Source organism: Uloborus diversus, chromosome 10 (assembly GCF_026930045.1).
Source record: "Uloborus diversus isolate 005 chromosome 10, Udiv.v.3.1, whole genome shotgun sequence".
In the NCBI taxonomy this organism is placed as follows: domain Eukaryota; kingdom Metazoa; phylum Arthropoda; class Arachnida; order Araneae; family Uloboridae; genus Uloborus; species Uloborus diversus.
The window spans coordinates 39,365,535-39,387,122 of NC_072740.1; the positions used below are offsets into that span (position 1 = coordinate 39,365,535).

The 21,588-nt window shown below is 30.7% G+C and overlaps 1 protein-coding gene across 1 annotated transcript in view; it reads right to left on the bottom strand.

The window, feature by feature from the left end:
* LOC129231723 (uncharacterized) overlaps positions 1 to 21,588 on the bottom strand; it is a 68,646-nt gene that overhangs the window by 41,132 nt on the left and 5,926 nt on the right. Inside the window, 8 exon segments of the mRNA XM_054866085.1 lie at positions 2,161 to 2,478; positions 5,962 to 6,227; positions 6,309 to 8,003; positions 9,018 to 9,207; positions 9,291 to 9,503; positions 15,061 to 15,153; positions 16,150 to 16,977; positions 20,265 to 20,392. Of these exon segments, the coding sequence (XP_054722060.1) occupies positions 2,161 to 2,478; positions 5,962 to 6,227; positions 6,309 to 8,003; positions 9,018 to 9,207; positions 9,291 to 9,503; positions 15,061 to 15,153; positions 16,150 to 16,977; positions 20,265 to 20,392 (3,731 nt within the window).

The window sequence follows — 21,588 nt, forward strand, 5'->3', positions numbered from 1 at the left end:
ATTTAACAACTTTCTCTATTTAAAGATGACTTTTCACGGTCCGGGATGCTCCACTGTAGTTTTAGAAGCATTCTCTTGAAAACCAAATTCTACTGAAAGACGATTTTTTGTGGTCCCTTGAAAGTCGTTAAATCAAGAGTCAAATGTATTTTCGGTGCTATCAATGACAATGGATATTGGTGACAAAGATACAACTTTGAACTTTTTAGAAACTCTTTAGAGATTCTGATTGTTTAAAATTCATTAAACTGAATCGAATGAGATGGCCAATCACCTCATGAGAATGGAAAATGACAAGAGCTGTCTTGAAAGTTTCAACACAGTCTCTTTTTTGGACAGTGACCAAGGGGTAGACCAAAAAAGAGTTGGGTTGACTGTTTGGAATCTGATTTTATTGTTGTGATTAAAAATTGGAGGTCCACAACCAAGAGAACAGCCTGGCTGGACATTTTGAATAAGGTAAAGACAAAGGGCTGGGAGCCAAATAAGATGATGATGAACAAATTAATGGTTTATCATCATTATAGTTGGTGCTAAGAACTATTTTCGGTGGTATCAATGACAGTGGAAATTGGCAAAAAAGATACAACTTTGAACTTTACAAACTTTTCAGATGTGTTGATATTTTAAAATTCATTAAACTGAACTGTCAGAAGCTAATAATATATAATGATCTCCTGAATCCAAACATTAAATCTAATAATGTTTGGAAAATACCAACTGTAACCTGATATAAATGACCTCCAGAATCCAAATATGACCTTTGTCCCCCATTGCCCCGCCCCCTCCCTTTGGAAATAGTTAACCTCAGTTTTTTTCAGTTTTTAATAATTTCATAGCTATTATTTTTATTTGGAGGGGTAAAGCATTACATGAACCATTAACATTCTTTTTTAGGGCTACAGAGGTGAAAAGTTCAAAGAGATAAAAATTTGTAGCAAGGAGGAATACTTAGAGGGTACTTAACCAAAAACATCCAAATAATCATCAAAAACCCTTTATTTTCGGTTTTTTCCCCCCCTTTTTTTTTCTTTTCACTTAATTATTAAAAGTAAAACTAGAGTATCTGCCTCACTTGTATAAGCCCTGTATCTAAAAATATGTTTACACTATAAAAGTATTTTAAAAAATCTTGGAAGCATCTCACATTACATGTGAATTGCATCCTAGATCTACCACTCAAGTCTCCCTGCTTATTACAATAGGTTTTTTTTTTTTTTACTTTTCATCTTTCTAGCCCTTAGAAGCATTTTAACAGTTTATATGATGCTCCCTTTCCCTCCAAATAAAAATAATGACTATGATATTGTTGAAAAGTGAAAATAAATAGAGGGAAACTATTTTCTAAAAGTGTGGATGATGAATGAAGGAAAACAGCTATCATATGAGGCAGTGAGAAGTAAAGGAATGCAAGCGGACATTTTCAAGTTTTGAGTGAAAGCATTTAAAGATAAGGTCCTAGGTAGGCTTTCATTAATTTTTTTTTTCTAAATCATGCTGTATAATAGCACCTACCAGAGCTACAAATCCTATCTTTTGCCACAAAACAGAGGAAAGGTTAACCTACCATTTGCACTGGTTATCTCAAAATTTTAAGTTTTGGCACTTACATCCCTTTGTTTCTCACTGCCTCATATTTGAATTCAAGAAGACATTTTGCTAACAAATCAGCAGGACTAGTTATAGAAGCAATTTTCGCGCCATGAGATGAAATTAATTTGTTCATGATGAAAAGTATAATTTTCACTTTAAAAAATATTTATTTTTGAGTACTGTGCAGGAAACCAAAATATTTGCATAAAAGAGCAAAACTTCTTTTTAAACAATAATATTCAACTTCATAGTTTCCATCAGTCAACTTTTTTTTTTTTCAAAAAACTTACTGCAATTTAAAAAATACATATGTATAGAAAACAAAATGTATAGGAAATTATAAACTTTAGGCTTCATTTGGGAGACAAATCTATTTGGACTTGATTAAACTTTTCGTGGTATATGAGCATCTATAGAGGGATCTCTTTATCAACATGTAATTTTGAACTTCTAAAAAGAGTTTGTTCTATACACCCTATTTCACAGCTAATAATCTTTACAAATTCAATAAAAATAAATACATATAATGGTAAAATATATGTTGTCATATGAAATTAAATCTAAAACGCTTTACTCACTACTGTAATTGATGTGCATGGACTCAAGCTCCTTTTCTTTATCTTCCAATCGCAGATTTGCATCCTCTAAATCTTCCTTGAGTCTCTGAAGAACAGCATTCTGTTGATTCAAATTATCTTTTAAAGCAGTTATTTCATCCATCAAACTATTTTCATTCACCATATGATCAGAGGAATCTCTGGAAAACTCATTGCTTACTTCTGTTACATTCTTTATCTCAGGAAGTTGTTGCTTACAATATGTAACTGAAAGCTCTACATTTTCAGCATCTTCAAAATCCATTTGCAAAGAAGAATCTTCTTCAGGCTATAAGATATAACTCTAAATGATTAAAAATAGCAAGGAGTTAAATATTTTTTGTAGCAGAAATTGAAATACAGTCGACATTTGCTAGTAAAAACCTCAGTTGTCCTAACAAAATTGGTCGCTATAAAACAAGAGGGTAATTAAGAGGTATAATGCAAGTAAGCAATATAGTGTTTGTCTTAAATTTTTGATTTACTAAAGGGGGTCCGGTTCCGACCACTTTGGTTAAGCGAGGTCCTATACTTTATTTTCACTTACTTATTTTCACTCTTAAGATTGCTTTTTTACCAACATACTTGGAACTCTTGATTTACTGTCAAGTGCCCCAACCTCATGTCACTGTTCAATAAATCTTCAAAACATGTTCCATATTATTAGAGGTAAGGGATTAGAATTTAACCCATATAACAAAATACACATCCCAGAAATGTAACACCATTTCTAAAAAAGAACCAGACAGCTAGAGGGTATGGGGTAGAGAATTTTTTCGTGTGGTACAATTTTATGCACATGAGTGTGTCAACTTTGTGTCACCATTTTTTTTATTTCTCCTATAGCATGTTAAACACACCCTGGTAGAATACGTTCACTCAGTTATTCATAATAGAAATTTCCACTAAAAATTGATATATTTTTTCTAACGATTATAATGGATTAAAAAAATTTACTTGAGTATCAATCCTTTTAAGAGTCATTTTTTAAAATCTGGACAAAGTAAATGGGGGCCTGATAGTTGACACCTTTATTTTCTTGAAACTTTCAAGACATATTTCTAGTATTGTGATAAGAAACAGTGAAGCTTCTTTCCTCTCAAATTTGCCTTGCTGCTTCATGAGTAGGGGCCAAAGTTTAAGGTTGTGAATATATGATGCTAAAAGCTAAATTGCGATCAATTTGCTTCAAAAGCAATCAGTGACTTATGACAAATTTTTTTAGATGTGGACTATTTGGTACATGCTGGCCTTGATTGTGCCCAGATATCAACTAAAGCCGCGAGGACACTTGGAAACAAATATAGGATTAACTGCTCACCATAGTATAGAACCTTGAAAAACATAAAATAGCAGGAGTTGCTCTTGCCTTTAGTATTAAAACGTTCTCAAAGTTGATGATTTTCATAAAAAAGGTGTCGTTTCAGGGTCAATAATTCTGTGTGCAACGGTCAAAAATTTTGATAAATAGCTGTAGTTATGATCCATGTGGAATAGTTTCAGGTCCAGGATAGAAACTCATAGCAAATTTTTAAATTACACAATCTCTAAGCATATAATTTGAAAAAAAAGAGCCAAAGTTATAGGTCAAGCAACAGTTATAATTATACTCAATATGGTGCAATTTTAGACTCAGGTCTGAAGCCCATAGGATTTAATAAACTTACTTACTTCAGTTCAACCTGCAAGACCTCTATTTCGGCAACCGTTAGACCTAGATGCATACTTCCAAGAACAAAAATGTTCAAAATCAGATGCAGAGTTAAGATATTGAAAGTTTGAAAAGAAAATAAAAAGGAGTCAAAAAATACAAAATTGATTTTTTTGTATGGACCCTAGGCCTCCTAACTTATATTTAGGGAAATAATCTCCATTGAAAAATAATTCCAACAAAAAATGTTTGACATTAGCACGATCAATATTCACCGAGATATAAAACACACCCTTTTGTGACTTACACTGCTTTAGACTCACCGTTAACAACACCTTTTAGGGGGAAATATAGTGGTTAACAAAGATTTAAAATTGTATGTGTGCATAGAGAGTGGTTTTTCAAATTGTTTGCAGTTTTGTGGTATGTTTTTGTGTATCATGGCATAATATTTGCATTTATTTCTAAATAGCAATAAAAAAATATTAATAATTTCTTTGAAAATCTGACATTCTTCTAAAAGGGCAATAAGTTCCAATCTCTTCTTCTGTATGGTCACTAGAAACTTTGAACTCGAATATCTCTTTGAGTTTTGGTAGCACAAATGTCAAGTTTTTTGTTAGTAATATTTTTCAATTGAGATTATTTCCCTAAATATAAGTTAGGAAACCTAGGGATTGCATAAAAGTTAAATTTTGCATTTTTGACTCATTCTTATTATTGCTTCAAACTTTTATGATTTCAAACTATGCATCTGATTTTGAACATTTTTGAAATTGGAAGTATGTATCTAGAACTAATAATTGCGAAATTAGAGGTCTTTCAGGTTAAACTGGAACACCCTGTATATACAGTCGAACCTCCATTTATCGAACTTCCATATATCAAAATATATATATCGAAATCAAAGCAAATTTCATTGTTCAGTACATAGGAAAATTGTTTCTATATATCAAAAAAAATCTCTATATATCGAAAAAAATCGAGACATTTGTAGATTTTTTTTCCATTTTAGACTGTTTGCCTTATGGAAAATGAAAATTAGGGGAGAAAATTATGTTCACTAAAGGTTGCTACGAAACTCATAAGGAATCTGGGGTTGAGGGGTGTGTAGACAGGTCGTTCTGTTCTGGAGTTCTAAAATTCCCATAATTTTATTTCAAATCTTATTTGTAACCAGTAACACTGTAAAATCAGTTTCAAGTTATCCCTTTTGTCTGTTGATTATCATTCCTAGTCTTTTTAGATTCAGTAGAAATCATTCAAGTTAAGTAAATTGATTTTTTACTTTTCTCTGGATTACATTGTCAAAACAAAAATCCCCTTATGTAGCAGATAAAGCTGAATTACCGAAGAATGAAGATGTATGAAGGCGCAAAAATGTAATTTCTGTTATTTTTTTAATTATTAACTTTCATTTAATCCGATGCGTCGTATAAATTACAAATTGGGTTTCATACAGGAAAATTAGCTTTAATTTTAATGTTTCAGGAGATTTTTATGATAAAATAAGATTGTTTCTATATATCGAAATTTCTATATATTGATTTTTTTTCTGGCAATTTGCTACTTCGATATATGAAGGTCCGACTGTATATGTATGGAAAATGGGTTCATAATTCTGTTGAAAAGAACAAGTCATTGAAACAACATTTTTCGGTCCCTTAGGATTTGAACTAATGGCCTTCACCATGATTAGCACAATGCTCTAACAACTGAACTAATGGGAAGCTGTTTATTTAAGCAACGTCTAATAAAAAATGAAATAAATCAAAAGGTTTTGATAAAACTGCCAAAATGTGAGTTTTTCCTTGATTTTTTTCCTAAAAGCGGCAAAAAAAATTTTTTTTGACCTATTTATAAAGCTTAATGAAGTATTTTGGAAGTTCTGTCGTTCTTACAACAAACACTTCTGAGAAATAGCATCTATGATTTAATAAAACTGAAAAAAAGAAATTCTACCATGCATTAAAGTTATAGAGAAAGTAAGAATAATTGAAAAAGTTTCTTATAGTAAAAAGCCAATACATCTAAATCACACAGAAGGTTGAACAATTAAAAAAAGCAATCTTTTGTGTAATCAAATAATTTTTTTTTAAAAAGGAGAAGAAGAAATCTTACTGCATTCAATTTAGTGTCTTGAGAGGGAAGAGATGAAGTTGTCCAAATAGCTTCAGTCTGACACTCTGCATGTTTGATCTCAGGAACATCACCTAAGTTATTAAGTGAGCAAATGTTATTTGTTTTTTCTACATTATCTTTCATTTCAGGTAATTCTGCACAACTATTCATCTGAAAAAGAGAGCAAGCTGGTTCTAGTTTACATTCTTTAGGCGAGTCATCTGCAGTGTCAAAATCTGAGCTGACATCATCAATGACCTTTTCTTCTGAGTACAATGATTTTAATTTTAAATATTTTTTTGGTATTAAAGCAGAATTTTCCAAGTAGTTTATATCATTATTATTACTGCTGTCGGATACATAAATCTCACAGCTGTGGCTCAAAGAAAGAGGCTCAAAGTCATGATAGTTTAAACTTTCAGCGGGAACATATTGAGGCAAAAGTGGATACAAAGAAGGACTGTTGGTATTTGGCGACTCTAAAACAGATTTCTTTTCAGAGCTACCATTTGATTTTAAAAAAATTAGATGACAAATCTCAGACACAGATTTTCCTGAAATATTATCACAATCTTTATCCGTTGTAGCTTTACACAAAACAAAATGTTCAACACTCATATGCTTATCCTCATACCCAGATTCTGCACAAGAATTTTCAATTATTTGTTCATATGGCTTTTGACATCTGCACAATTCATACAAAAGGTAACTAGTTTCAGATTTATGTTGCTCATTTGTAATGAGTGCTGTCAGTACTGCAGTGTATGAAAAATTTTCATTAGAGATTTTAGATTCTTTCAAATGTAATGACTCTGGCGATTCTATAATAAATGTGCCTTCTCGACATACTGGAGCATGCTTTTTGATGATACTATCATCTTCTTCATTTTTCAAATCAGATGTATCAGGAGACATCATTTCTGCAGTTGATAATGCTTCTGTCTCAATGTTGCGTTCAAGTAATTCATTTGGAACTTCATCCAAAACTGAATCATTTGAAGCATTTAATTCTCGGGATAGAACAGAAGACTGTTCACTGTAAGTAATAACAGATGACAAATCTTGTTTATCAACTATTTCTTCAATGGGCAGTTCTTCAATGCTGTTAATCTCAACCTGATCTGCATTACTGATTATACTAGATGAACTTTCTCCAAGATGAACTGGTGATTCTGTTTCAATTTCAGCACAAGCTCTATAAGGCAAGTATTTGTTGGAATAATTGGATGATGACAATGAAGGATGAAATTCATCTGATTTTCTAAATACACAACTCCACTGGTTTTCTTCATCACAAATTTCAACAGATTTTACATTTTCATTGAGCATATTTAAAAGCATATAATTAAATAAATGAGACATATATGGGTCTTGATTCAAAAACATATACAAACACATATTTGAACTATCAATGTCCCCCATATCATTGAATATGAGATCATAATTTCTATTAAAAAATTTATTTTCCTTTTCCGTAAAAAAGAGATCTGGCACACTTGCAACTGGAATTGAAGATTGCTTATTTAACTTGTAAGGCATCACTAATTGCCCAAACTTGTCCTTTGATAACATATCAAAGATTTCAGAAAATGTTCGAGAAAAAGGTAACACAGTGGTGGATTTGGATGAATTTGCTTTCAAACTGCAATTTTCTAACATAGAACTTTCATCTCCAAAGGAAGAACTCACTTGAAAATTGGAAAACTCAGAGCACGACACAGTCTCTATGCTATCTGTAATATTATTACAAGTAGCAGAATAACATGAATCTGTTTCTTCCATCACTTCTGGAACAACATATATTTCTCTGCTTATTTCAGAAAATTGTGGTTCAAAAGCTTCAGATTCACAGCTATACGTATCTAATTGACTATCAGCTTGGACAGCTGTATCACAAGTTTTAATATCACACAAAGAAATATTTTCATTTGTCCGTATTTCAGATGAAAGGCACATTGATGTTTGAGTGGAAACAGCTTGGCATCTAGTTCTTTCAGTTCTGCTCTTTAATGATGACTCATTTTCCAACACTAGGTCATCATCTATCAGTAGAAAAAAAGTTACTTATTAATTGATATTTAAACCAAGAAAACAAAATTACTGGGATAACATTAAATTATTACATGCAGCTTAACAAAATTTTTTTTATATTTATGGTCACAAAATGTATTTCATGGCTTATGCTAAAATAGTGAACATAAAATACCAATTTTATAGTGCACTTAATTTCTATTCATGGAAATAACAATTATATTTCTAATTAGTTTGGTCCTTTGGATTTACTGAGAAAAAAATACCTTTAGCTTAGTTAAATGTTATTTTTATCACATTTTTAATGCCTTTAATGAGCATTTTTGATGTGTAATTAGATTTAAGGAGAAAATTAAAAGTAAAAATAACAAATAAATTTAAGCCTGTTTAAAGGCTGCAGTTGAAGTGACCTAACCCTTCTCAAAATGAATTTAAAACTATTCATTGTAAAATAAAGATTTTTATATCTTTCATTTTGAATGGGCAGTTTTTCTGGTTAAAAGTTACACCACTTTTATTGAAAAACTATTATTTTGCCTCACACTTCTGACATGGTTCAAACATACCTCAAGTAGCAGATTAGCTTGAAAGCAGGCAGTTAATTTGTTTCAAATGATTATTATACTTGCTACTTCTCAACTTTTGGTGGTAACTAAACAATACTTTAGGATTCATTCCCCAGTTTTATCCCAACAGATACAATAACCCTATTAAAATATAAGTGGATCAGTTAAAAATAGAGAAATTGCAGATCACCTTTATATTAACAATGACTGTACCATTGGTAAGTAATATTTAACTTAATGTGTTAAATGCTTAATGTAGTTCTTACTGCTAATTTAATGTATGAGTACTTAACTGAATTAAACTTAAAATAATGGAATAAAGAACTGAATTTCATATGAAATGTTTTTAAACATTACATTTTAAACTTAAAGTGTTAATTGACTTTAAATTGTTTTTTAACTTAAAGATTTAATAAGCTTTAAAATGAAAAAAACATAGCATTAAAAACAATTGCTCACTGCAATGATTCTGTTCTGATGGACTTTCATATCCCAATAATAATTTCTCCAGCCATTCAAGTTGATTACTATACATGTAGAGAATTGTTTCATCAAGAGAAGAAGATTCACTTGTCACTATTAATTCACCAAGATCTCGGATGACTTCCCTAAGACTTGACATACTTCTACCACTACCCTTCAACTTTCTCTAATGTAAGAAAAAAACCTATTAAATACAACAAAAAAAGCATACATTTAAAAAGCAATAATTTTAATGTTTTGCTATCTTACTTCAGCATCCATAATGAAACATTGCAATTTATTCCAAGATTTCTTTTTTTCTTGCCGAACATTTCGCAAATAACTAACTTCTTGCCTCAATGCACTGCATTCTTCAACCACAGACGTCACCATATTAACCAGAGTCGCATCATCATTCTCCTCTACTTCCACATCTCGAATAGTTCGTATGCTTTCAAAAAGTCGACTGCGTAATGAACCTAACTGAATTGTATCAAATTTCAATTTAAGTAATTTTCAAAATTTTGGCATACACAAATATATAATAGAGAAAACGGAAAACAAAAAAGTAGTGCTTAGGTAAAACTTTAATTAACCAAATCTGGCGGGATCAAACTGAATTTGAAATTACAAAATCAAAAATACATACTTTAAAGTACATAAAAAATAACTACGACAAGAGTGCGCTGAGCTTTAAATATTACTAAGAATACTGATGACTATAATTTTAAAAATATAAATTTAAATTTAATAAAGAACTTAAGAATATCCAATAAATAGAGTACTGAAGTCGTTTAGCATTGAAACATATGACCAGTGCCATAGTTGGGTAGGTCGTTTTCTAAAATCATTGGTATATATATTTTTTTGAATGCAAGTTTAATTTAAATTCATTCCAAACAAGTTTATTAAATGTATGGGTGATTTTCTGAATTCATCAACCTTTGTGGCCTAATGCTATATTTTTGAACTAAATATTTATTTTCAATATTTAATGACATATTTTACTTAAAATACTCCCAAAGAGTATTAACAATGTGGATCAGCCACATTTTGTGTTTAAATTTTATTTTTAAAAAATAAAATGTAGGCAAAATGTCATTTTTGTTGCCTCATTTGTCTCGCACACACATTTGTCAAGTTTTGAACAAATTTATTCAATGTTATTAAAAGGGTCAAAAACATAAATACATGTGCATTATGATATAGTATAACTGTCTACTTGAATGTGCCATAGCAATATTCTTCAATTTATTTATGCATTTCAAAAAACACATCATTTTGTATGTGTCCTCAGGTTTTGAGTTAATACTACCACAAGTAGAAACGAGCTGATGTGTGCATCACATGACTTCCTTTTTACACCAATTTAATGTTACTTCCCCATTATTGCAATTTTAATGTGGTTCAATGGTTAACTCTCTAAATATCACCCACAGTGGCCAAATTAAAACCAGATTTTTAAAAAAAAAAATCGCTAAATTTATCGCCAAGTTGGCGACTAAAAGACTGGTGATATATCGCCAATTGTCCGCCAAATTATAACACCACTTGAGTTTGCATCAAAATTAACAATGATTTCTCCCCAAAAAGGTGCAAAAAGCCGCTTTAGAAATACCTGAATGCAACCAAAAGGGGAGGTGCACAACTAGACCCCACTAGGAGTCTACGTACCAAATTTCAACGTTCTAGGACATGCCATTCTTGAGTTATGCAACATAAATACGCACATACGTACATATGCACATACATACAGACGCCACAAGAAAACTTGTTTTAATTAACTTGGGAATCGTCAAAATGGATATTTCGAGCTTCTATACATTCTTAGGTATATATGCACATGTGGTCGGGTTGAAAAATACTCAACATTCATTCGGGGCTGAGCAAAATGGAGATTAAGGTCGATTTTTGAGTGCAAATTTTTTTGCGAATACAATACTTTTTTTTGTAAAAGGAAGTAAAAAGAGTAATAAAGTTCTATAGGTGGCACTAGTTGGCTAAAAAACAACTTCCAGAATACAAAGAATATTTTTTGTATTCTGTAAAAACAAAATTTTAATGAAGTAACACATCTTTAAAGGTATATGAGCCTTGTTTTACCTTGAAAAATCCATGTTGTGGCTTTATTTAATGTCACCTCAGTCCCCCAACCTATCTTCCAAGAAATTGAAAATAAGTTTTTAAAAAATGGTATGCCGAAAGTAATTACGCACATTTATAAGCTATGAATGGTTGAATTAAAGTAATGAAAAAGTTTTTTCCCTGTTAGGCCCACACACACACACACACACGAAAAAAAAGCTAGTATTTTGTCACCTCTGTTCCCTCTTCATAGGCAGTTTCAGGTGACTGTAATTACTTAGTGGTTTAGAAAACTTCTAGAGCGCTTGATTTATTTAGTTATGTCATTTTTAAATTATTTTCTCGAATTACAAATAGTAATAAGTTAAGAACATTAATCATAACATGAAAGATTTAAGGATATTTAGTTGCATCTCAAGTTATTAGTTGTGTTATTACTCATAGTTATATGATACATTTTAAAAACTTATAATAAACTTTTAGCATTTAATTACTATACTTAATGTGAAATTGAGATTTTCTAATCAATATTTTTTAAGTAATTTAAAATATTTAGTGTTTGGAAGTAGTTTTCATTTACAGAATAGAGCAAAATAAAACAATTTAAAAAAATATTTTTCAAAAGTTAACGGCATTTTTAGTGATGTGCAATTCTTTCATTGTAAGTATAACAACTTTGTTTACCTCTTTTATTCTTAGAATACTTTCGAACCTCTGTATAATTGTTTTAACTAAGTAATGGTTTAAAATAGATGCATAGTATGAGTTTTAAATTTCATATTTGGGTTTTCTTTGATCTTTATTTTGAAAAAATGCTCTTGTAAAGCAAATCAATGTTAGGCTTACAAGGTCTGACCAGCATTTATTGTGAAGCTGCTTTAATTTGTATGCATCAAGTCCATCGATAGTTAACATTTTATCAGTTAAATCAAACTATCTAAAATTGACACTTAAAGATAAAAGAAAGAAATAAGATGTAACTCCTTGAAATAAAACAAAAGTTGGTCGGTAGGTTGCATTTTTTTAACAGAAAACGGTACCCAGTATATGCATTGTAATTGACTCATAAATACTACTGTCCTTATTTTTTTTACAGTAGCAAATAATTTCTGGAGCAGCATTTAAAAATACATTTTCTAATGCTGTTAGACATTATATGACAGTGTGCAAGAATATAGATCATTTTTACATTGTTCAAGGGCTTTCAATGTCAAGACCTTCAACTATTCATAGTGCCTCAGATAATACACACTATAAATAGTCCCTCCCCCATCCCACACTATAAATAAGCACTATAATTAGTTTTATTGTGTTTATTCCTGGAAATAAAACTATGTATCACAAATATGCCACCTAGGCAAAGTTCCCTTTGTTTCCATATCTTGAGACAATTTAGGTGAAATGAACAAGATATATTCTCAATATTGAAGGTGATATGTATTATATTAAAGATTATTATGGCATGAAACACAGAAAAAGAAATTTTTAAGCTCTTTCACATTTTATTGTCATTTCTGTCCCCATATTCAAAAATTCAATTTAAATTAAAAAATATTTTTACTTAAAAATATTAGGTGCATAGTTTTAAAATGTAGCACTACTTACGGAAGTATAAAAATATAAGTGATGCAATAATGTTTGTAATAGAAAAAAGTAAAAATTCTTGTGAAAATAGAAATATTCCTTCAAAATTCTAGATATAACCATTTTTGTTTTTTGTTTCTTTTATTTTTTTAAAAGAATTTTTAAAAATTTCATGAAATATTATTTCAAATTATTTGCTTTCCTTTTAATTATCATTCAATTATATAAAAGGTTAGAAACATATTTCAGAAATTTTATAGTATTTAAGGTAAGGGGACGGGTAATTACATTTTCCCCTGCAATTAAAATTTCAAACTGTCGTTAAATTATTATCTTTCATTTTTTTCTGTTGCTGATCATTGATTTTTGTCCTTAAATGTTTTGCCCTTTATATAAAAATTAACAACTATCAATTACTTTCGAGATGACTTTCTTCAACATGTCACTGGCAAGAGTTAATGCGTTGAGAATATATATATATATATATATATATATATATAAAAAGAATATATATATATATATATATATATATATATATATATATATATATATATATATATATATATATATATATATATATATATATATATAAAGAAACACTATCATTTTCTGTATTTGTAACCTGGACAAATCAAATAAGGATGAGTCAGTTAATTTCTTAGATCTCAACATTCAAATAAATAACAAAGATCCCAGTATAGCTTTTGATTTTCAAAGTATATTCTTTAATTCATTTTCACGGTTGTGTTAGGAAAAAAATGTTCAAAAATATAATTATCTCACAAATTACTAGATATAAAAAAATCTGCAATAATAAAACAAATCTGAAGACAGTGATTCAAAATTTAACTGCAACCCTAACTGAGAACCAATATCCAGAGCATCTTACGGAAAATTTCATTTGCAAGCTTGTGGAAGAGAAGCCGTAGGTCATTTTGATTTTCCATGGATTTGACTGTCACATGTTCTTTCTTTTGCTATTGAGTTCAATTGTGAATTTTTTTCTTGTAGTTTAAATTAGTTAAGAAATTGTTCTAATTAACTTTCTATAAAGCTTGTATTTTTGGTTTGTAAATGTTCAATTTAATTACTTCTTGTCATGCTTATATTCTGGACTTTCAGTACCCCCTATTGCTTGTTTTGTGAGATGTCGGGACTAGTGCTGCTTTTTTAGGCAATTTTCCCAGCAGCACTCACGAAACATATCATGGTTTTTTCCTTACCCTTGGGAAGTACCCACTGATGAGGCCCCAGAGTATTTTGGGAATTTTTCAAATTTTCATTCTTTCTTGTTCAATATCATATTGCTACTAAATGTATATGTATATATATATATATATATATATATATATATATATATATATATATATATATATATATATATATATATATTCATTTTTCATTATATATATTATTTATCAAACATGATTTTTTGTACGAATGCCATAACATTCTCCATAACTCAACAAACATCATAAGTAAGGCATCATTTTAAAGATTATTTTATTACTTTCGAATAAAAAATAAACAAACAATGAACATGGTGACTGCTTTGGAAGATAAATTTTTTTTTATTATTATTAAGCATGGCTTCAATGCATAGCATCCCACAAGACTAGTTATCAAGGTCGCATTATCTTGATTGGTTAAAGCATCGTGCAAGTAATGCGAAGGTCATGGGTTTGATTCCACGTGGGCCAGAAGGTGTCCCTTTTGAATGATTTAACTTTCTCTACTAAAATCTGGTCTAACTTTTCATGGTTATATAATCAGAATCTCCCTTTGCCAGATAACGAATTTATTTTATTTTTTTATCACGCATTGTGTTGATATTTACAGTTCTTTTTTTTCTGGAAGGGAGGGGGCTGCTTCCTTAATACTTTAAAAAACTACAAAACTCTGACATCATCATTTTATAGTTCTTTTTAACCTCTACAAGCGAAAAATAACAAGATATATGCAAGCTGTTTTTTGAAAAATTACCCCGCAAATTTTGAATTTAAGGGGTAGTTTTTCCACTCATTTTTGAATTTCTGTTATCAATCACAAATGCTTTGCATGGGTCAGCGATTTCAAATTAAATCAGACATAAGTAAGCTAAAATGACCTTCCTTAGCCTTTAAAAAAATCCAATATTTTTTCCCAACTACAGTACTGATCATGACTTGAAATTACATAACAATTACATCTCTGGAGTGATTCCATTCCACTACAATTCAGTTAACCAGGGTTGTACTATTCGAACTATAAGGCTATCAATGTTATAAAACTATTTTAAACCATTAAACTTTCATAAATATCTTCATATATATATTATTTGGCTGAATTTACACATTTAGCACAATTATATTATGTAAATAAAGGTACAAACTTGATTTTCAGAATGAGGCACAGTTCGGAACATTTGGCTAGATTCAAACAGAGAACCAGGATCCACGTTTTCAGAATCATCACAACAACTAAGCTAAATGATTTTAAAAAAAAAAACCATAAGGTGCAGGGTTAATACAGCAAAATCTCGGGAAAATTTGTACTGATAAACACTTGAACTAAAATATTAATAGTAATGTTCAATCAGTTAACTGTTTTTTTCATAAACAAGGTTTTAGGTGCTCAGTTCTTTAAAAAAAAAAAAAGTAGCATCAATAGATTAAACTGTTTGAAACTAGTTTTAGTAAACATTATTTGCAGAAAATTTTCTGTAATATTAAATAATAATATGAAATCACATCAGATTTACAGTTAAAACATTTTTATTAAATGCATCTTGAGTAACTAAAATTTAGTGATTTATTTAAAATATTATCCTTTCTTATTTATAATAACAATTATGCCTATACCATTGGTTCCCAACCGGATTGTGAATTGCCATGGATTCACGAGGTAAATAAAGGAGGTTTGCAAAAAAAAAAAAAAAAATGTTGGAATGGCAAAATTTTTTAAATTGCTTACATAAAAAGAATATATTTACGTATATATAGTTAGTTTTTAATAATAATAACATTATAATACAATATTCCTAATGAGACAAATTTTGAAAAAGACTCTATATCTTGAAAACAAAACTATCCACTTAGAAAAATTTCACAAGCAAATCGAAGTTGAATGCTCAAGATGAGTGGTATTTTTTTAATGACCTGCTCCCTTTACCTATATAATAAAAGATCATGATCATAAGTTTAGGTTATGTCCTGGTAACTCATAAAAATATAACTATCAAGCTCTGATTTTCAAAAAGAAATCAAAAGTTTAGAATTTATCAATTTACTTATTAAATTCAAGAAATTTTAAAAGAAAGACAATGGCAGATGAGATAAATATACAATGTTATTCTTATATATAATTTTATTCTGGTTATTCAGGCGTTTAAGGAAAGAAAGCTATAATTTTGCCTAAATACCAGATTAGCAACTCTGCTATCAATTATCATCCCCCTTCAAGGAAAAAAAAAGACACTTACAGATTTCAGTTTTTTATCATAGCTGTTGTAAGTTCTTTGACTTGTTTTAGAAAATTTAGCAGTGGTTTCATCAAAGTCATTACTAATGCCATGCTCCTCTTTTCTCAACACATTATAACACCGACAACCAGCAGAATGAGAATCTTGAAACATGTCATCTAGATGATTTTCTTCAGCAGCCAATAAAATATGCTTCAATTGCAATAACTCATCCTGAAGATTTTGGAAATGATGACAAAATTCTTCAAAACTATTGTAAATGCTGTCAACAAATGAACTTCCATTTTCCGTTTCAGAACTACTTTGCTGATAATGAGGCCTTTTTGAATAAACCTGGCTATGAAAGAGGCAACTTTTAGTCTTAATATATATCTTCTGAAGACAGGATTTAAGGGTTTTATTTTCTTCAAGAGAACTACTATAATTTTTTTCACTGAAATGAATTAACTCAATTACTGCTGAAAGCAAACCTTCTCTAAAATCCAAATGCTCATTACAGAACTTACACTCATCACACTTTAATACATGCAAGCCATTTGTGACTTCCAGAATCAAGTCTATATGCGAATTTGATTTAGATATTTTCTTTTTACATCTTTTTTTAAAGTTTTTCAACTTTACAACATCACTGCTCAGACGTCTTATCAAAGATTTCTTTTCCTCAACATTTTCTTCAGCAACTTTCAGCTTGTTCCACAACAAACTATTGCACGTTTTGTGACTCTCAAGGGCAGAATCAACAATCTCACTTTCATTGTCATGACCACTTAGGGTTGAAGAACCACATGTGGATGAGCAATCTTCCAGAAGAGATTTAACTTCATCAACCTAAAACATATTTAAATAGCTAGTTGAATACCAAGCAAAAATCATACTTTATGAGTGAAGAATACCTAAAAAATTAAAACTTTTACACATGATTGGATAAGTCAAGCAAGCAGGGCTGGTATTTTGTAAGAAGTCCAGGATATCGGAAGAAATTGGGACAAAATGGACGGTATTAGACAAAACGGACATTCTTGGACAAAATGAAAATCTGATTTCCCATGCGTTTAATTACTGTTTTAGAACACTTCCTGCACTTTTAGCAGGCGAACGAATCTTTATTTTCACATTTCTCTAGAAAAATTTCCACGTCCTCTGCGTGGACAACTCAATCTGAGCTCATATGCTCACTTCAAAACAAAGCCGACAACTGCAGCCACGGAGCTAAATGATAAGAGGTGGATTGATTGATTGACTTGCTATTTAAAGAGTCTCAGTTACACCCTACGCAACGACGTGACATCGTCAAACTTTGCATCCGATACATCTCATAGCCAACTCAACTCAGACTGTTTACTATTTTAAATTTGTTTTTTGCTATGCAATCAGCAAAAGGATCTTCAACTTTTGAGGTCTGACGTCACGTCCGCCGATGGGCAAAACACGTGATCAACGGTTGGGTGTTTAGGCATTGGGGATTTCCACTTGCTCGCTGGGTATTTATGTCATTTAAAAATGGGAATCTATTTCTCTCACATAGTTTGAATCAACAAGCAAGTTTATCAATATTAAAATACTTTCTAGCTTTTATGAATCGCTCCAAGAACATTAAAACTAATGGCTTTTGTCAACATTTTTTTCATTGTTACTTATTACCTAGCACTCAAGGAGTTTGTCAACTTCTTTCGGAGTTTGAAAAGGGTTCGCAAGTGGGAAAAGGTTGGGAACCGCTGCTCTAAGGCAAAAATAGGGAGACTAACAATCAATAAACAAAGCTTTGCACAAAGTTTTTTTTTTTTTTTGTGCGAGTGAAAATTAATTTTTCATTTAATAAGGAAAATAATAGCAATTTCAATGACAGTATCTATTAATTTCTGTAATAAAATCAGAACAATATTTCCTTTATTTATTTTTTTAACACTAAGCCTATTTATTTAATAATATAACATACATAAATGATCTATACCCAGGTAGCATTAACTCATCGGATTTTGCTCGGCCGATCATTGACTCCTCCTAAACTCATCGCGTAATGCACGCTGATATCGTTGCGATCAGAATCCGAGAACGGTTTTCGATGAGCTGTTTTTTATCGGAAAACTATATCGTTACGATCAAATCTTCCGATGAAAATTTGCCGATCTGCATTTCATCGGAAAAAGAGATCGTAACGATCAAATTTTCCGATGAAAATTTGCCGAGCTGCATTTCATCGGAAAAAGAGATCGTAACGATCAAATTTTCCGATAAAAATTTTCCGAGCGAAATTTCATCGAAAAACGAAATCGTAATGATCAAGTTTTCCGATGAAAATTTGCCGAGCTACATTTCATCGGAAAAAGAGATCGTAGGAATCAAATTTTCCGATGAAAATTTGCCGAGTTACATTTCATCTTAAAAAAAGTAGGTCGTTTAAATTTTCCGATAAAAATTTTCCTAATCTAAAATTTTTGGAAATCTCCCAACTGTTAAAATAGGATAAATTTTATTATTCGAATATCCGACTATTGATCAAACGTAAGGCTATACGGATCAACATTCAAGTTTGAGAATCGGAGGAAAAATGACTGAGACTTTGACTCCGAATCCGACTCCTGGATTTTGGAAGGGTTTACTCCAATTTGCTGCAAAATCAATTCAACTTTAACTCCACGATTCCAACGCCGATTACCTCACTGGAATTGCGAACAAAATGAGACTCCGGCTCTTGAATGATTTCTCTCTATCTCCAAAACAATTCCACTCCGTTCAATTTGACTCCCAAAATTACCGACTCCGACTCTTCACTAGCTGGCGCCATAAGTGTCTTTTCCTTGGCACCCGATAGATGGCGCCACAAATGATTTTCCATTTAATGCATTATTTTCCGCCATGGAGCGAGCATAACTTGTCTAGTGGTTAGCATATGAATCTCGTATTCCAAAGGACTAGGGTTCGATTCCCGGCTAGAGCGACTAAGATTGAACTTATGAATCACGCTCATCAAAAGTTGTTAAATTAGAAATTAATTAAACAAGTTATTTAAAATATATATATATATTAAGTAATTCCGAAATGACGTCATCCAAAAATACCCCTCCTGCAAGTTTTCTTCAGACTGTTTTTTTTTTCCTACTTGCTTGTCCCTATATCGTAGTTGTTACTACTTCTCATCGTATTTTCATCCTAAATTCATCGCCTCGGAACGACAGCACTGCTCGTATATTGCTCCAAATTTCATCGTATTTTCATCCAAAATTCATCGCCTCGGAACAGCACTGCTCGTATATTGCTCCAAATCTCATCGTATTTTTATCCAAAATTCATCGCCTCGGAACAGCACTGCTCGTATATTGCTCCAAATCTCATCGGTATAGGGAGCAAAATTCATCGGATTCCGATGATCGGATTCTACTGTTGCCGATGAGACATATTGGAGCAATTTCCGATGAAAACTCATCGGAAGCCGATCATCGGCCGATCATCGACCGATCAAAGTTTGATCGGATTTCGATGAACGGCCGATCATCGGCCGATGAGTTGATGCTACTCGGGTAATACAACAGTTTTGATTTGGAAGTGAAATTGAACATGCTATAAATATTGATTTTCAATCCTTTTAAAACACTTTCAATTATTATATAAATAGAAGTTGGTTCAGTTTTTTTGCAAGGGATTTAACAAATACATGTTTACAAGCCAGTGCGCATTATCTCTGCAAAACTCTCAAATTTTCAAATCGTTTTTTACAATAGTCCAGAATATATTCCTATCAAGGCAAAAAGTTTTTTTTTTTAACTTGCTGAATTCTGAATTATAAAGAGCAATGGGGATATATTTTCACAAGGTGATACTATTATCTAAACGCATGTTATTTTCTCACTTTGCATCAGCACTTTGTCTGACTTTGCATCACATAGCAGTGATAAATTATTAGCTATCATAAGATATAAGATAATAAAAAAGGATGCAATTAATTGTTATTTGAAATATATTTACCATAAATAAAAACATTATTTGATACAAAAGCATGAATAAACAAAAAATTAAATTCTAATAAATTTTAGTATAAATATAAAATTTGAAAATATGCATTACATTTTTGAAAAATGATGGATACATGTAAAACTAAAAACAGGGAAAAAGAATACCTCTCTTTGAATCGACTCCCAGGCTTTATGTTGTGAAAGTATTTCATTTTCAAGTAATTTTAATCTAGTATTAATTAAATTACAAAGTGAGTTAATGCACTTTGGTTCATGATCTTGAAAGGGAAAATCTAAAAAGGAAAAAAAGAACATCAAAATACATGAATAATATATGTGAAATAAGAATAGAAATGATAACATTCATAAATTAAAATGAAGGTTAATAACAGTGAATACAGTAAAACCTGTAAAGTTGACCACCCGCATAAGTGTTTGTTTAAGTTGATTGCTTTTGTCAGATATAGAATTAGTCCTAATCATGTACATCAACATCCATAAATTGAACACCAGTCTAAGTTGGCCACTAAAGTACTGAATCACATGTGCTCAACTTACACAGGTTTCACAGTATCACAAATTACTTTCATGATTACATTAAATTCACTATTGCTTGTTTTAAAGAGAACTTATTTCGAACTTGCTGGGCTTGCATGAACCTCATGCTTTAAAAGCCTAACTCATGAAACAAACTTTTAAGTGACACCAAGATTAGAGCACATGCAGGTAAAACATGTCACAAGTATTGAGAAACCAAGCAAATATTTAGATGAATTGATACCTACTGCTCAGGAAGAGATGAGCTCAAGTCACTAGGGTCATGACTTTAAAAAATAAATAAATAAATAGATAAAAAAATAAATAAATAAATAAATAAACCTGTAGTAGAAATCAATGAACGTTTTAGTACATATTCAGAAAATGAGTTAGTTTGTTCAATTGTAAAAAAAGGCTCCTTGCCAATGACACAGAAAATTCATAAGGTCAGTAATTTTAGCACAGTAAAAACATACTAACTGAAATAAACTTCATTTTTAAATATTTATTTTTATTTTTTTATTTTTACTATAGTCTCCCATTAATTTTAACTCTTGTGGGGAAAAAATATTTATTCATGATCTATCAATACTTTTAATGTTTCATCCATCAAAACCAAACTTCTCTCAATGTATTTAAAGTGAAAACATGCAGTATAGTGATATTCTATTTACAAAGACAGTATAAAATTAGATCACATAGGAGTAAAAGCACCAGTAACAGACAAGGGTCCAGTATCAGACAGTCTTAAGTTTGGATTTAAATAATAAGAATTTTAAGCGAGTAAAACTGATGTAATTGCGACCCATGAATACGGTGCAACCATCTAGTGTTATCAGAGTGAATTTTATGATCCAGTTGGTATTAACAAGGCAGACCTTGAAGGTAATGAACAGCCATCACGAGGTCTGCCGGTGTTTCATGTTCATTTGAATTTAATAAGGTTTACAGT